General features: G+C 36.4%; 2 protein-coding genes across 2 annotated transcripts in view; both read right to left on the bottom strand.

The window, feature by feature from the left end:
* Window positions 1–2,020: 2,020 nt before the first annotated feature.
* ecscr (endothelial cell surface expressed chemotaxis and apoptosis regulator) lies at window positions 2,021–7,261 on the bottom strand. The gene is made up of 10 exons (XM_081390722.1): window positions 6,847–7,261; window positions 5,951–6,028; window positions 5,200–5,316; window positions 5,054–5,098; window positions 4,798–4,887; window positions 3,780–3,896; window positions 3,612–3,710; window positions 3,480–3,513; window positions 2,456–2,523; window positions 2,021–2,325 (listed from the first exon to the last, which is right to left on the bottom strand). Exons 1-10 carry the CDS (start codon window positions 6,905–6,907, stop codon window positions 2,225–2,227), a joined length of 810 nt encoding a protein of 269 aa, XP_081246848.1. The 5' UTR covers window positions 6,908–7,261; the 3' UTR covers window positions 2,021–2,224.
* Window positions 7,262–8,639: 1,378 nt separating this feature from the next.
* Window positions 8,640–17,817, bottom strand: part of ppp3ca (protein phosphatase 3, catalytic subunit, alpha isozyme) — a gene marked incomplete at its 5' end in the record, with an annotated part of 50,010 nt that continues 40,832 nt past the window's right edge. Inside the window, 7 exons of the mRNA XM_081390058.1 lie at window positions 8,640–9,397; window positions 14,403–14,450; window positions 14,975–15,072; window positions 15,997–16,081; window positions 16,812–16,889; window positions 17,038–17,163; window positions 17,644–17,738. Coding sequence (XP_081246184.1) covers window positions 9,219–9,397; window positions 14,403–14,450; window positions 14,975–15,072; window positions 15,997–16,081; window positions 16,812–16,889; window positions 17,038–17,163; window positions 17,644–17,738 — 709 coding nt within the window. The 3' untranslated portion in view covers window positions 8,640–9,218. The remainder of the gene's footprint in view (window positions 9,398–14,402; window positions 14,451–14,974; window positions 15,073–15,996; window positions 16,082–16,811; window positions 16,890–17,037; window positions 17,164–17,643; window positions 17,739–17,817) is intronic.

The following is a 17,817-nucleotide window of genomic DNA, read 5'->3' as shown; positions in this document are numbered from 1 at the left end:
AATATATATTTTAAATTATATATACAATTGTAAATGTATAATTATTATGATTTTTATGAAAAATATTCAATAACATAACTGTAATTCACTGTATTGTTGCCAAATTCAGTTCACACATCACTGCTGTCCTGATAGTTATACTACAAGACTTATTTTGGGGGAAATATATTTTAAGTTGTATATACAATTGTACATTTATGATTTTTTATGATTTTTATGAAAAATATTCTAATTTACTGTATTGTTGCCAAATTCAGTTCACATATCACTGCTGTCCTGATGGTTATACTACAACACTTATAGGCAAAATATATATTCTAAATTGTATATACAATTGTAAATGTAGAATTTTTATGATTTTTATGAAACATATTCAATAACTTCACTGTAATTCGCTGTATTGTTGCCAAATTCAGTTCACACATCGCTGCTGTCCTGATGGTTATACTACAACACTTATTTTAGGGAAAAATATATATTTTAATTTGTATATACAATTGTAAATGTATAATTATGATTTTTATGAAAAATATTCAATAACATAACTGTAATTCACTGTATTGTTGCCAAATTAAGTTCACACATCACTGATGTCCAAAGTTATTGAATATTTTCATAAAAATCATTAAAAAAAATCATAAATTTACAATTGTATTTACAACTTAATTTTTTTTTTTTTTAAATAAGTGTTGTAGTATAACCATCAGGACATCAGTGATGTGTGAACTGAATTTGGCAACAATACAGTGAATTACAGTAAAGTTATTGAATATTTTTCATAAAAATCATAAAAATTATACATTTAGAGTACAATTATATACAATTTAAAATATATATTTTATCAAAATAAGTGTTGTTGTATAACCTTCAGGACAGCAGTGATGTGTGAACTGAATTTGCCAGTGAATTACAGTGAAGTTTTTTAATATTTTTCATAAATAATAATCGTAAAAAATACGCAAAACGATATTTATACAAAATAAGTCTTGTAGTATAACCATCAGGACAGCAGTGATGTGTGAACTGAATTTGCCAACAATACATTGAATTACAGTGAAGTTTTTGAATATTTTTCATAAATAATAAACTCAACTGCACTAGTTCTCTTCCGCAGTCAGTGATGCAGGGAGTCTTGTGATTGGTTTTCAAGCCAGCCAATCAGAATTTAGCAGTCTTATCTCTGATTGGCTGGAATTATGGCATATTGTAACGCTGGGTTGTGTTGAGCAAGCGAGCTGTCTGCGCTTAGAGAGCGCTCACGGCTGGTATGAAAGGAGCAAGAAAGTGAAACTTTGCACACGCGAAAGAGAACGTCCGCGCACATCCAAATACTTATTTTAAATGCAAAATTGATTTTCGTTCGCTCGCAATATTTTCTTATCTGCGAGACGAACATTTCTCCGCAAAACTCAGTTCACGCGCGTGCGAAATGCCCTTTTGCGCGCTCAAAATGTGATCTTGCGCGCGCAGAATTGTGACCGAAATCTCACCCCATAAGTGTGGACGGAAGGCCAAAACACAGAGAAAAACAATGGTAGCCTATCTGGATTAGTGTAGACGCAGCCTTAGTTCATGGAGCCCTCTCCTAATGAGCTGATCTGAGTCAGGTGTGTTAGGTAAGGGAGACATACAAAATGTGCGTATTTTCAACATTGGTCCCTGTAAGCTTCCGGAACCAATATTGAAAACCACTGATGTAGAATCATCCGTTCGTTATCACAAAATAAACATCTGAAAGGGGTGATCAGGACAGTGACATGACAAAATGACTAATATATTTACCTAATAAACAAATCAATATCAAATTCACTATGCATGCATGCATAAAGCCTTAGCTATATAAAAAACCTCTGCTATTGCCCAGGGGAAAAAACAAGTCATTTATTTTAATTGTAGCCTATAATTGGACTTTTATCTTGGAACCATATAATTACCCAGATATTCAGTATCTCCCTTTTTGACTTATACTTGACATTATAGACATAAATGCACTTTTTTAATCTGAAAAATGAAGAGAAACAAAAATTGACAGAAATGTTTAATATTTAAGTGCAAGGCAGACATAATGATATTTTTATATGGAGTGCAATACATGTAATAAACATAATGTGTGATCTGTACACTGACCATCATTAGAGGCACGTTAATTCACATTCAATCAACATTATAAATATCAAAAATAAGTGTGCAGCCTCCAATCTCCATGCACAATGAATGAGTGAACTCAAACTCCATCTCTGATGCCCAGCAGGTCTCTGGTAAGTTCTTGGTCCTCATTGTCCACTATAGTGCTGTGAACTGAAGAGATCTGAGGAGAATCTGTATCTGGAGAGAACAGAGGTGAAATCTCACAGTAGGACATTTACGCTTTCATATACAATAATGTCAAATGGGGTGCTATTTTTCCTGTTTTAGTCACACACACAACAATATTTTAGGGAATGCACGTTCTTACCATTTTCTGTTATTGTCCTCACAGAGACAAGAGTGATGCTCTCTTTCTCACAGTTGCTGATCATGTTGCTTGATCAAAATTGAGACAGTAGCTTAAATTAATTTTCAACAGATCTGTTATCTAAAGACAGTATATAATATTATTTATTTATTTATTCTTATATTATATTATATATACATAAAACAAGCTATGATGATAACTGCACATTCACAGTTCTGTCATGACAACATGTTTTTTTTTGGCATGGTTAAGGATATGTTGATATGTTTGGTGTTGGCAGAATAGATCAATTACGCTGCTGTTGGTTATTGCTGCTGCTGTTATTGCTGTTTCTGCTGTAGAGCATACGGGACTTGCTACTGTTAATACATACACAACATGCTGCTGTGAGCAAGTAAAACATGCTGCTGCTGTACAATATAGCGTACATGAATTACCCATAGGAGATCTATACAGGTGGAGCTGGGGAAGGTGGAGGGTTTCTGAAAGCATGCTGCAACTGCTACAGCAAATGCTGATCAAGTATTTAAAGGTTGAGCAGCGAGTTCATTGGCTACTGACACAGCAGGAACCAATCAGCTGTGCCCTATAGACCTTATGTAACCCTGCCCCTTTTCAGCGCTGCGCTCGTTGTCTTTTGTTTTCTGGTCTGTATTTTCACAGTGATCTTGCATATTTATGAATGAACGGCTCGTTTTAAAATCTTCCCGGTCTACTGACATTTGTTAAGACATCTGCTTAAAACATTACAATCCTCATGATAACTTCTGTTAACTTTACATTAAGTAAATCCACTTCAAAAGCTAATTACTCCTGGACAATGCCATAGAGATATACAGAGCGACCGCTAAAACGGAAGTTCAAAGACAATATTCTAAAGATGGCTGCGCCCTAGTTTCTCTGGCACATAATGTCTATAGAGAATTATGTGATTGGAAGCAGAGTTAAGGACCTATTAGCCTGCGCCATCTAGAGTCTCATGACAGCACTTTGTATTTATGTGTGTGGGTTTTTGAGGCCTCACCTGTCCGATACCACAGAGTCATAGCTTTTAACATCTATAAACAAAAAAACAAAACAAAACTGATTTTAAGCTTGTAGCCATGTATGCTTTGAAAAGTAATCTTAAAACTGACAGAATGAGAGAGAAACCCACCCTTGTTCTGCCTGGTATCTCTACACCGTCCCCTGAGGTTGATAGTGGTCACCAAGATCACCATGACAACAATTAAAATGAGTATAAAACTCATCACACCTGCAGACAGGAAATATTATGCAGCAGAAGAAATAATGTGCATCATGAGAATATCAGTATAAAACCTACCAAAGGCGAGCATAGTGAGACTGCTGTCTGGTGCCTGTGAAGGTGTTGCCGTCACCTCTGACATGCTGATGTTTGAATGAACTGTTGTTGAAGTCTTAGGAAGTGCAGAAACACCCACTGCACATTGAGCAAACATGTGAAATAATAGTTTAATGTAGTCTAAAATGGAAAATACTAGACTTTACTGTACAACATGAACAATTCTTTAAAGTACAGCTCAAATAAAATGTTCTTCAAAAGACATGTTTTGCCCCATGCATTTCAAATTGGGTATCATCAACTTTCACTGATTTTAAACCCCGGGATTCAACCATCCAGCTAAAAGGGAACATTCTCAGAACTTTGGCTAACGTTCTGGCAAGGTTCTCTCAAATATATGAACAAACATCATTCCAGTAATGGTAATAGAATGTTTGTTAAAATGTTACCTCATTTTCTCAAAACATAAGTTTGATGTTCGTTTAAATTTATGAGAAAATTCAAAAGTAACATTCCCATAATGTGTGCAAAATGATCAAATGGAATTCTCCCTTAACATTTGTATAATCAAGATTTTTTTTAAAAGCATTTTAAAAACAGCTGGATGTTTTGAACGTTCAGAAAACAATGAGAAATAATGTTTTTATAACTTAATGGGAACATTAGTAAAATGTTTTTAGAATTTTTTTTTTTTGGGGGGGAAATTCTTGAACGAATTATATCATGTCCGTGAGTGATTTCTGAGAAAAGCTGTTGAAAGTGGATCAGAGTGCCAAAACACACTTGTAGCCAATCAGCAGTAAGGGGTGTGTCCCCTCATAAGGGGGAGGTGCCTGTGTTGCATAGCATGTTTGTGAATTTGGGGGAGGAGCTATCAAGATAGGGGTGTGGTCCTCTTGGGTAGGGGTGTGCCTGTTTTGGTAAATTCAAATATCAACAGCGTTTCTCAGAAATCACTTACTGCACCTTTAATACTTATTGTTCATATTTCAGTAAATAAGAATTGTTGGGTGGAAAAGCCAGAAGAAGGAGGTAAAACCTGTTGTTTTGGCCGCTGGGGATGAGATGGCATTTAGAGTTGTGTCTATGTAGGATTTTGGTGTTGTAAAGCTGGTAATCATGGACTTTCCTGTAATGAATACACACTTATACTTTTCATAACATTTATTGTGATATCCTCACAGTTCAAAGAAAGAACTTCACTAGTAGATAAGCAAGATTACAGACACCATGAAAAGTCAAAAGTTTCTTCCATGTTCTGAATATTCTAACTAAAAGAGGTTAATAATTACTACCTGATGGCCCATTTGAAGAAGCGAGGCTGGATACGTCGGTACTGCCTGGAGAAACAGAGGTACAGGGTTCAGTGTGTGAGCTGAATGAGCTGATGTGCAAACTATACAGTGTATTTACATTAACTGAAGTTATATTTGTGCCTTACCTGTGTGCCCGGGAGATAAAGGAGCTGTGGTTGTGCTCACAGTTTTTGAGGTGTGCCTGGTTATGTCATCATGTTGAGATGAAAAAGTAGAAGACACTGTTTTTTCAGTTTGGACTGCTGAAATAAAATGAAAACAGATACATTTAAATCAAGATAGGGATAAATATAATTTACAAGTGAACTGAGAATATGCAGAAGGGTCTGAGACCGTAATGAAAATTTGGGATTCAACATTTTATTTAAACCTGGAAACAGAACAGAGAAACATACCAAAAAATAATATACCATATTTTCATTTCAGGCTTAACTGTACGGACTTACATACCTATATACAGTAGTCAACATTTGAAGTGGATCAAAAAAGTTCATCAAAGTTAAAGAATGGGTATTGTTCAAAATCTATATAACACTGATGAAAGGTTTTGATCCACTTCAAATGTTGACTACGGTGTGTGTGTGTGTAAATATAGACATAGAGAGAGAGAGAGAGAGAGAGAGAGAGAGAGAGAAGAAAGGATAAACTAAACTAACTAAAATAATGACATCTTCTGCTTAATGTGTAATTGGTTCATATAAAGTACACCATCACAGGTACATTTAGAAAGCATGTTATTGGACATTTATCTATTGCTATTATCTAAACAATGGTAATGGTTTGTAATTGTTCAATATATGCTCAAACATCTTTAATATGGTAAATTCTTGTTTGAATTGAAAATGTTGTTACTGAGATTCATACAGTATAACTCACCTGTACTTGAATCTACAGACCATTGAGCTGAAGCAGTTGTTTTTGGAGGTGCCATACTTGCAAGGGTTGTGTCATTTCCTGGGCAGGTCCCATGGAAAACATACAAAAAAAAAAAAAAAAAAAAAAAAAAAAATTGAGCTTGGCCTAGAGATTGGCATTGAGTACTTTCCATAAGCTCATCTCTCAATGCAAATCAAACCAGCTATTAGGCTAACTGAAATAAAACCATGCCAATCTCTAGGTATGGTGAAGGCTATGTGATTATGTGGGGCTATTTTAATTCCAGAGGCCAAGGGAACTTTATCAGGATGCATAGTATCCTGGATCCATGAAGTAACTGGCCTTTAAAAATAAAAATCTGCCTGCCTCTATGGGAATTTAACATAGGGGTGCCCAGACTTATGCACCCTGTATTTTAAGGAAGAAAATTGGTGTCCTTAAAGGTTGTATTTTTCCCAAAAAAAATTAATAAGGCATAAAGTTCAATTTCCAAAAGATGATTTTTTATTCCTCTTTTTAGTCAACTTTAGCATGGGTGTCTAAACTTATGCATAGCACTGTATATATGGTAAGTGGTAATGTGGTAATTTCACCAAGTGCAATGTTCCTTAATTAACATTCCAATCAACCAATCAGATTTGAGGGGCAAGTATACAGTTTGTCAAGTTTAGACTTAAAACCATCAGTGTTATTCACCTATCATTTCCCTCTGATTTTAGGGATAACTTACGGGTCACATTAGGTTTAGGGGTGGGGATAGGGTAGGGTTAGGACTACATTTTCAGACATAAAAATATGTTCCAGTATCAACAAAATGTTGATATGATGGCAAAGTCACGGTGATCATATATGATATATATATATATACACACACACATAAATAAACTGACACTTACCTGCTGAAATGAAGGATGAAGATGCAATCATGAGAATGAGAAGAAAGAGAAGCAGCTCCATGGCTCAATCCTGATGGGTTTTACTCTCATCCGTCTACACAAAACCAGCCGTATATGTATCTCAGATATCAGGATATAATTGCAATAATTAAATGTGTATGAAAACGACAAAGCAGAAAAACTGCATGGAAATGTTCTTGAGCAAGTGATATTGCCTGAAGTATGAACCAGTATGTCCAAATCTGTTTCCTGTTTTGTATAATATTAACACATGAGGAAAAGCACATAGTATTACAAAGCCCTGCTGGGAAGCGTGTGTATGGGTGTGTGTCAGTGGGCTCTGAGCTCTGGTTTCAGGGAGAAGTTACTGTGGCCCCTGTGGAAGTTTCCTGTGGAAGAATAGCAGGAAACAGGTGGAATGCCCTCATGGAAAAAAGCTCTCATAAGTTGAGTGTTTGAAACTTAGCAGTTCCTATGAAGAACCTTATGCATACTATAATCTTCGCATTTCTAAACATTAATATAACATCTAAAATGACATCTTCATTCTTGATTGTCTGTTGAAAAATCAGTTTGCTTTTCTTAAATGAGAATAATAAATGAATACATTAACATTTTTTTTTCAAACCAGCATTAACCAGCGGACCATTAAACCAGGGGAAAGACATGATTAGTTCATGCATATTTTATTCAAGAGTAAAAAAAGTGATTTGTCCCATAGGGCATGCTTACAATATGTGTTTTCATTTAGGAAGTCAAATGCGAAAACTTAGTTCCAGAGAAAATTACAAGAAAAATAGTCACAAATCCATAAAATTCCTTCTTTGAAATAAACCACGTCTGGACCAAACAAGGATCAGAAAACAGTGGAAATGAAAGAACTGTAAGCTTAATTGTAAGAATAATAAGAAGATCATCAAGAGTCATAATGATAATATAGTTTTCCTCTTCAACGTGAGACACTGAATTTTCCTCGTGTCCAATTAGTTTACATTTGAATAAACCATGCGATCATGCTTTGGCAGCCTGAATGTTGCTTTTCACTGAGTAATATGTTCATTCACACAACTGAACAACTTCTGTACACCAACTGAACAGAGAGAACCAAAAGAAAGAACGAAAGATGACGAAAAAACACCTCGGAAAGAGCGTCAGTGCCTGTACAGAGAAACTATACAAAAATAAAATCAACAATAATAAAATGATATTGATGAAAAAAAAAGAAAGGAAATAAAAGATTACAAAATCATATCTATTTATAGAGATATAAAAACAAACTAGACCTTTACAAATATAATTTGAAGGGAAATAATTCAAGTCTACTATATTGAAACACATCACAATTATAATTTCACATATCAATAAGGAACTTAGTTGCATGCACTGATGCGTTCAGTACCATAGATGCTGTTAAAAATCATTGTCCTCGACCATTGTTAATAATCGTATATTTAAATATATTTATATATATATTTATATATAATATTTATTTGACTTGCGAAATGTACTATGTGCATTCTCTCTCTTGAGATACAGGCAAGTGAGAAACAATCAGGAAGGTGGCGCCAAAGGTCGAGCTGGATTTCCCGCCGCGGATTTTCTTCAATCCAAACGGTTGAACGAGTGTCTACAGTGGACAAGCAGAACCGCTCATCTCTTCTACTGCTTCATGGCATCTTACCAAAAACCAAATCAAGAAATAAAACCCCCCAGGTAAGATTGCATCGCAAGTAATAAAATGTACAGGTTTTGTCGTTAAATGTCCTTTCTTACAAAGATTTTTTCGTTTTTTTGTCATTTCAAATTTGTATATTTATTAATACTAGTAGCAAAACGTCATCAACAGTGAGATCATTTCATTATGAGATGGGACCATGAAGAAAAGAGGAAAAAAAAGTGTGCATGGAACCAGTACAGGCTCATCACCCGCACCGACGAACCGGATGGATCAGGCTTAAGAGAGTTCCTAAACCCCGCCCACTTGGTCAGTGGGTGGAGTCGGAAAGGAACTGAGACCGCCCCCTCTCTGATAAAGACACTTTCAGCCCTTGACGGGCATATCACCCCCCCTCCCACCCCTCCTTCCCATTCAACACTCCCAAAAAAAGGCAGAAACTTGCCGTCGGCAAGGTATCCGCTTCGAAAATTGCAAGCAGCAAGCTGACAGCAAGAAAACAGTCTCCCCCTTTTCAGTGACACATTTAAGATAGTTTGGTTCTCTAATTGGACATTGGAGCAGGGAGGGATGTGTAGGTGATGTCATTGGGTGTTTGTTGGAAGCAGGAGGCCTTAAATCACAAGTTTGGCATTGTCCTGCCATGCGTCGTGGCGGTGGCATGGACTCAGGTGCAGGTGAGTGGGCAGCCATTTCATCACTGGATGTTACTGTTGTCGTCGGTGCCGTTGGTCTCCGACACGTTCATCTTGCCCATGGATTGGCCCACGTGGTTGACCCCGTCCTTGCGGGGTGGCATGCGCTCATTGATGCGGTCCAGACCTTTAGCCTCCGCGAAACTGCTGATTTTGTGCTGTGGAGAGAAGCCGCGGATGGCTGTAGAGAGACGGGAAAAGCCCATAATGAACAGCAAGACCCTTGGTTCTCATCAGCCACTACATCATTTCTCTTTATTAGAGTCTGATAAACTAGTTAATATATACACCACCATTCAAAAGTTGTATCGCAGTTTAAAATATTAAGCAGCACATTAATATTAAGATAATATTAATATTATTATAATATTAAGCAGTCATGTTTTTGACATGTTTCTTGAGCAGGAAATCAGCATATTAGAATGATTTCTGAAGACAGATTTCTGAAGATTTAATGGTGCTGTAAATTTAGCTTTGCCATCACATGAATACATTACATTTTAAAATATATTAAAATAGAAAACAGTTATTTTTATTATTATAATAATTAATATAATATTAAATTCCAATAATATTTCACAATATTACTGTTTTTACTGTATTTTTTATAAAATAAATCTTACCAATCCCAAACTTTTGAACAGTAGTGTATATCTTGAATATTCAAAATATATTCTATGGAGGAATAATAGAAAAAAGAAACTCAAATAAAGGAATCAACTGTCAATTTATTAATAAATAAAAAGAGAAATTGGTAAATGACTTATTAAATTGAGAAGTAAATAGACATATTTAAACCTGTTTAATTCATAAAAAAAAAAACTAAGTGGAAGAAAATAAAGCATTAAAGTGCCCCTATTATGCTATTTTAAAGGTTCCTAATTTTGTTTTGTCTCCTACAACAAGTTTACATGCATCAAAGGTCAAAAAACTATTTCATTTTCTCATAATATATACTGCACATCACCACATTTTTCAATGATTCTCAAACGACTCATCGGATGAATCAGTCTCTCTAAATCCCGCCTTTCTGCAAGCTACTCTGCTCTGATTGGCCAGATGGTCCAGTCTGTTACAATTGGTCTACCACTTCAGTGGCTTTTCACATGTCACGTCTAAAATTGCGAGGAAATCGCAGGCTGCACCGATTACTCCTCTTTTCAAAAACGCGCTCAGGAGCTTGTGCTCCTGTGAACCGCTTCTCCATGAAGACGATGAAGATGATCCTTTCACCAAAGGATAAATGGATTTCCATCCCTTGCAACAGCTCTACTACTAGATATATTTATGGAGATGAACAATAAAAAATCCACCCTGTAAGCCTACAAGTAATATCCGCTGTTCATTCATCTTTTCATGCGGCCTTTTCTTCTGAAAAGAAGAAATCTCAATGCGGTGTTGATGCGCCTGGAAAAAACGAGCACGACGGGATGGTGTCGTTTTCTATTTGAGCGCGCTTGTGGCGCATCTACTTGAGTGCGCAAAAGACTCGTCAAGTGACTGGCCCCTAAAGCGCTTCTCAGAAGCTAAATGCCCATTACCATAACTGAACTTCAGCTCCGGAGGCTTTCTCAGTCCTTGCCGTTTGTACATACTGTAAGGACAAACTGTAAAGACAGTAACGATGAAGTCGATTTTACCATATCAATTCGAGCGCGAGTCCAATGGTGAAATATTGGAAGAGCCAGTTATTCAACCCGAACCTCCATCGCAAGGACGACTCGAGCAGGACGTTTCTCAGTGATACGCTACTCAGTTTCATGTACATTATGAGATGTTGCAACTGTAATTCCTCATCATCAGCATTAACAAGTGTATGTTCATCAACAAACTTGTGGTAGACCAATCTACAAAATGGAGCAATCTGATCCAAATAAACTGGTTACTGACCCATCTTTCAAGTGCAAGCATTTTGCAAATCCCACATAGAACTCTAAAATTTGAGAAGTAGTCGTCAGTAAAATAACGTGTTTGAGGGCGGGACAAGTTCGCCGGCAGACAACGTACAATATAGGCAGGCATTATGCAAATGTACCTTCTAGTGACAAAAAAAACGTAACGCGGTGGGATTTGAATCGGTTTAGAGTCGATTCTTTATTTTGGGAGAAAATAGCTTTATTTATTGTGCACTTTCGGAATATTCGAAAAACCATAATAGGGGCACTTTAACAAATGACTTAAAATTGACATAAAGAATAAGTTAAATGCACTTATATTTAGCATATTTTTAATACACACATACTAAAAATTATTTTAAATGTTAAAATGTATAATATTTAAAATATCTATATTCACTTATATTTAATTTAAAAAAAAAAATCATTTAATAACTAATTTGTAAATGCTTTTATAGTCATGCATCAGTTGCGTTTCCTAGAATGCAACAGTGCCCATCAAATAGATTTTAAGAGGCATTGGTTCCGGAAATATTTTTCCCCCTTTATTTTTCCCATAGGGATTTTTAAAAAGTCTTTGTTAAAGTGTTATAAGCCACGAACCAAACCAACCAGCTTCGAGGTGAATCATAACATCGCACACTTTGCTTTGAAGCAAAAAAGTACTTGAAAATTGGACCAAAAAAAACAACAAAGGTTAACGGCTTTAATGAGGGAAAAAACTACAAATTTTTAACTATTTTGAGAGCGTAGAGAAACCGACTTGATAATGTAATTCGCAGTGCTTCAGGTGAGAGGGCGTTTCCTGCAAGCTCTTTTGAGGCTATTTGCTTGTCATGACTCTGATTAGTTGAATTTTTTGTACAGCATAATGGGTGATGTAGTTTTTCACCACAAATTCAGCTGTTAAACATGATTATTTAAAAAAAATAATTTGAAATATTGCAGGCTGCCGGTTTCAAGAGAAGCATTTACCATAGACTAACAACCTCGTAGCTCACAGTATCTCTGTCTTTATTTGTCAACCGATTAACTGTAGAAATAGAAAGCAGTATCCAAACCCCTTGTGTCCATCCATTTGTGTATCACTGAGGTGAGCTGGTCTCAGAAAGTGAGAGGTTGCAGAAGAGGAACACATTCTGGTTGGCTGAGAGTTCCTGATTGCGGTTAATCACATGCTATGCCCACACTTGAACCATGAGGGCCAGAGGAAATGCAGCGCCCGACATACCACATCAAAAAATCATGCCTCCAGTTTAGATGCTACTTCAAACCATCATGCAAGATATAAAAGGAATGTTCCCTTAATGTCACCACTCAAAAATGGCACGGCAAATATCTGGTTAAATTGCTGTTGCTGTTAATAAAAATTATATACAAATAGGATCCTGTGATGCCTGACTTGCATAATGGCTGTGTCTAAAACTAAAAAAAAAAAAGAAAAAAAGAAAAAAAAAAACACTGCATTTGCATGCAATATAGGGGGGCAGGAAGGCATCAAGGCAAATTTGAATCCTAATATATTAAGATGCCTTCATCTGGTTTGTTTTTAAGGGCAGCATTCAGTAGATGCGTCCTTCCATGCCTTTCTGCAAGCAATTTGATGGTTGGTGGAAAAGGCTGGCTGACGGAGCAGTTCAAAGAAGTAAATTAATTCATAAATGTTTTTTTTTTCTTGTTGTCAATGTCTAGATGCATATTAACTGAGAAACACATACTGTAGTCAGTGCAGGGCTCAACAATAAGGATGGCTGACCTGGGGTCAGTGGCTTGTGATAGGCTTGGTCAGATTCCAATCAGTAATGTTATGCCATGGATGCCATTTTAAGTTAATTGCTGTCTTGAAGAACTCTTATTGAAGATAAGAGTGAAGAGCTGAAGAGCTTTTATTGCCTTTTTTTTTTCTTAAAGAAAAAATTGTATTCCTGAAAAATGTACAATAAATAATATTTTTAAATAAAAATAAAATTAAAAATGTAAACATTATACAGGTAAAGTTACAAATATAACATTATAAATGTAAATGTACACTATCATTCAAAAGTTTGGAGTAACCAAGGCATTTATTTGATCAAAAATACAGGTAAAACAGTAATACTATAAAATATTATTACAATTTGAATTAACTGTTGAATACGGAAGCGTATTGCATTCACTTGAGGAAAAAAAAATCTACTCTGTTTTTCTGAATTAATGAGTTAATTATCTCATAATTCTGAGATAATTTTTCATGAATAAAACGTTTTTGTTCTGTTTTTCTGAATTAACGACTTAATTATCTCAGAATTCTAAGATAATTTTTTCTTGAAATAAAAATATTTTGTTCTGTTTTTCTGAATTAACGACTTAATTATCTCAGAATTCTGAGATAATTTTTTCTTGAAATAAAAATATTTTGTTCTGTTTTTCTGAATTAACGACTTAAGTATCTCATAATTCTGAGATAATTAAGTCATTAATTCAGAAAAACAGAGCAAATTTTTTTAAATGAAAAATGATCTCATAATTCTAAGATAATTAAGTCGTTAATTCAGAAAAACAGAACAAAATATTTTTTTATGAAAAATGATCTCATAATTCTGAGATAATTAACTCATTAATTCAGAAAAACAGAGTAGATTTTTTTCCTCAAGTGAATGCAATACGCTTCCGTAGTTGAACAATTGAATGCATCCTTGTTAAATAAAAGTGTTTATTTTAATCTTACTGACCCCAAACTTTTAATGGTAATGTATAAATCTATATTTTTTTGTGTGTGAAAATGAGCCCGGCAGTGAAAATTTGCTTACTTATCTCTAAAGATCACATTAATTTTTTTGGGTCATTCAATGTGATGTTATGGTGCTTTGGAAGTCTAAGTGAAATCACTTCCTTAGGTGCTGTCCGTTTAGTCATCGACTGAGTGGGCAATAAGGCAGCTGCCTTGAGTTTCGGACACAGCCACATTGTTAACCAGTAAGCAATTTAGGCTATGTCAGATTATTTAAAAACAGTCTGACTCCAAACTGTTCCCAGACATGTGCGGTGCCTTTTCGTAGTGATGTGGTGGCTTTCTGGTCTTATCTAAATCTAATATGGTGTGTTAGATAGCTAGTTAGAGCAGTCAACTTCAGAGTGTGCTGGAAAATCCAGCATCTACTGGTAGATGTGTTTTGAAATGTGGTTTCGACTGGTAGACCATGTTGAAACGAGAAACAAACCCGATACCACCTGGTCTCACCAGCTAGAAACCATCTACCATGTTCTACCAGTCTATGCTGGATTACACCCAGATACATGTCCAGGAATTACCTTCTCCGTCTTCTTCCGGTTCGTTGGCTTCAATGGCTTCGATGGTTGCTGGAAGGAGAGATGGGGAGTGTGTTACACCTGAACAAGCCATGCAACAGCAGAAACGCACAGGCAGCAGTTGTGCACAAGCAACGGCGGGCGTCGGGACAACCCTGAGAGACGCATGCACGCCAACCAGACTATGGACCACAGACTCAGACAATACCCTCAACCATTCGCACATTCTGCAGGAGGCTTCTCCTGCTTTTCACGCTTGCTGTGCTCTGGACACCCTAGAGGCCTCTCAGAAACTCATTCTCACCCCAGTTTACCAATGACGGGTAAACCGACCCACTAATGTGTCCATGCTTTGGGGGAACTAAAAGAGCAGCACCCCAAAGCCCGGAGTTTGTCAGAGGATACAGAGAGAGACAGATGGAGAGACAGGTGGAAGAGACAGGGACAGACACTATAGAGACAGTAAAGGAGGAAATAAAGAGAGAGAGAGAGAGAGAGAGAGAGAGAGAGAGTAGGAGATAGAGGGAGACAAGAACCAAGAGAGGAACATGGCCAGTACTGGGTCGTGTTCTCACCACTCTGTAGAGTCTGCTTGCCTCCAGAAAGCACCCCGCTGGGCAGCATGCCGGTAGGGGTCAGGCCCTTCAGGGTCAACACATTCTCACTCTCTTCTCTGCAAAGACAGGACATAACCATCAGAAATAATATCACAAACTGATTTTACACTATTGACCAAAAGTTTGGGGTCAACAAGATTTTTTTATGTTTTTGAAAGAAGTCTTTTATTCTCACCAAGGCTGCATTTATTTGATCAAAAAACGCAGTAAAAACAGTAATACTGTAAACTGTAATTCCTGAATTTTCAGTCTTTAGTGTAACATGATTCTTCAGAAAATATTCTAATATGCTGATTTGCTGCTCAAGAAACATTTTTTAATATCAATGTTGAAAACAGTTGTGCTGCTTACTATTGTTATGTTTTATTGTGTAATATTTTTGCATTTATTTGAAATAGACATTTTGTAACATTATATATATGTTCTTTACTGTCAATTTTGATCAATTTAATGCAAAAATAAAAGTATTTAAGGTAGGGTGGGCAATTTCAGAGAGGCTAGCAATAGCAAGCTAGCTTTGAAAGCATGACATCCCACCCTCCCTTCAGAGCGCTCTTTAAAACCACGCCTCCTTCAAAACACATGAACGCACACAGCAGATTCTGCAAAGCATCATGAGAGACAGCGTTAAACGACCTCATGTCTTACCTAATGAGCGTAAATAACTAACAGAGCTCTCACTTGTACCACCTGACTGCTGCAGATTCATTTTGGCGTTGATAGTGTTGACACAGAAACTCAAATTCTGAATTATGTTACAACCACAGATGTCCAAAGAATTCAATACTGAACCTTTAAAATACTACCTTTAAAATAGTTTCTTACATCCCAATTTTATGTTGTACTGAATATCAGCAATATCTTGCTTTTAAGAAGCCTTTCTATATATTATATATTACAAGCAAGAACGGTTTTTCATAAGCATGTGACCCAGCTGAACGCAGACTGAATGACTCAGCTGGAGGAAGCCCCATTTGTACCTGAGAACCGAGAACATCTTGGCCATCTTCCCAATGGCACGGATTTTGTTCCTAATCACCTCTTTGCGAGCAGCTGCTGCATTGGCTGTGGGCGGAAAGAAAAACATGAAGCAGTCTCAGTTTGTATGACCAGAGGCTAAAAACCTACAGAAACTTTTCTTCTTTTATGTACATAGATGTAGACACACAAGAAAGTATGTATTGTGTTGGCGGCAGTTTCAAGAGTAACTAACTTGAAGAAGCGACACTACTATCTAACCTACATGTTTCAGTAGTGTAGCTCAGTTTTTTCTTAAAATCATGAAGCTTTTAAAGTAACAAGCTACTTTTTCCAATGCGTAGAGTGACAAAACACTCACATTGTCACATTGGTGTAAGTGTAACTGGTTTTGAATCAGAGATACAGTATACTGCTCTGATTAAAGTAAATAATAATGCTAAAATATTATTAGCTACAAAATAGCTATTTTTTACTAGCTTGTCTCCAACCAGTTTGACTGTGGTTTAATTTGCTTTAAGTAGCTTGTAACTTGAAATGCTTACATTTTAAAGTAGCTTTCCCAATATGTTGGAGTTAGTTCCTCTAGCGGCTAGCTAAGTCAAGCACAAAACTTAAGGGCTATCACAAACACAATATCACAACGGTGCTACTTAACAGGAAAGATACTGAAATGACCATGAGTCATAATTCAGGATGTACCTGACGCCAAAGAAAAGGCCCTCTCTGTTGAGAAATCATAATCATGTTTCATGTGGAATAAATCATATTTATGTTCTGCATAGGACAGTGAAGCGTACAAGTGAAGGTGTCTCACCGTCAAAGATCTCTTCTCCATCATTCATCAGCTCATCATCAGAACAGATGCTCAACACATTTACCAGCATCTCCGTGACTGCAGGCCAAGCAACAGTCAATCACAACACATCAAAATGACATTTAGTTGAAAGTAATCGGACATTAGTAAAAATGTTTTATTAAGCAAAAAGAATTGTCAAGCCTGTCAATATCCAATTGTATATAGATTTATGTGACAGAGGTACCTTTCTCCCCCACAAATGGCAGTGACCAGGTGAAGACATCCATGAAATTTGGCAGCCAGTAAGGATGAGGGGAGCAGTTAAACTGCCGGATGTTCATTACATTGTTCTCATACTTCAGAACGGCAGCTGAGGAAGTGAGTAATAAGAAATAGTGAGCTAGCATTTGAGTTTTCGCTAATCAATAATATGAGAAATAATCTCAAGAGACCGTGGCTTCCTGAGCCTCTGGGTTTGTTTCCTAATCAACTAATTCAAGTGGAATCGTTTTCTAAACTGTGTTTCTGGAATGATTCGCTAAAATAGTGTGTACACACAATGATTTGACAAAACCCAAGCTAAACGAGTTTTCTGAGGAAAAACACCAATCAAAAAGGGTGTAAATACATCCTGATATACAGTACATCAATTTGTAAGTGGCTGAACATTCATTTTCACAAAAAGCCTCCACTAGATGGTACTGCGGAGAGGTTGACCCTGTTCCATCAGCGGATGATAAGACCACATGGATGGAGTCACTCGAGCTGATGGTTCTGCCCACGCTCTCTGTTCTCATCACTAAGCTCCATTTTTCACACATATCTCACTGTAAGGGAAAGCAGAACTCACCTTTGTTATTGTAAACATCAAGGTAGTTTGGTGCAGAGAAGATGGTAATTAGGGAAGGGAATCCAGTAGTCTGACTCTTCCTGTACATCCGGTAGCTGTGAGAAGAGGGAAAGGGAAGATAAAAATGTTTTCATTTACTTTCATAGACAAAATGTGCAAAAACTGTACTTGTAT

The sequence above is a fragment of the Scardinius erythrophthalmus genome, assembly GCF_964197995.2.
Source record: "Scardinius erythrophthalmus genome assembly, chromosome: 17".
NCBI lineage: Eukaryota > Metazoa > Chordata > Actinopteri > Cypriniformes > Leuciscidae > Scardinius > Scardinius erythrophthalmus.
Note: the sequence above shows the minus strand (reverse complement) of the source record. Positions and strands in the feature narration are given on the sequence as shown.

What these genes read in the sequence shown, in the direction of transcription:
- ecscr (XM_081390722.1), bottom strand. Translation starts at nt 6,907, where the DNA reads ATGGAGCTGCTTCTCTTTCTTCTCATTCTCATGATTGCATCTTCATCC. An exon ending in TTTATCTCCCGGGCACACAG is followed by an intron (nt 5,099 to 5,199) that starts GTAAGGCACAAA and finishes CTGTTTCTCCAG; the next exon opens with GCAGTACCGACGTATCCAGC. An exon ending in CCCAGCGGCCAAAACAACAG is followed by an intron (nt 3,897 to 4,797) that starts GTTTTACCTCCT and finishes CTCAATGTGCAG; the next exon opens with TGGGTGTTTCTGCACTTCCT.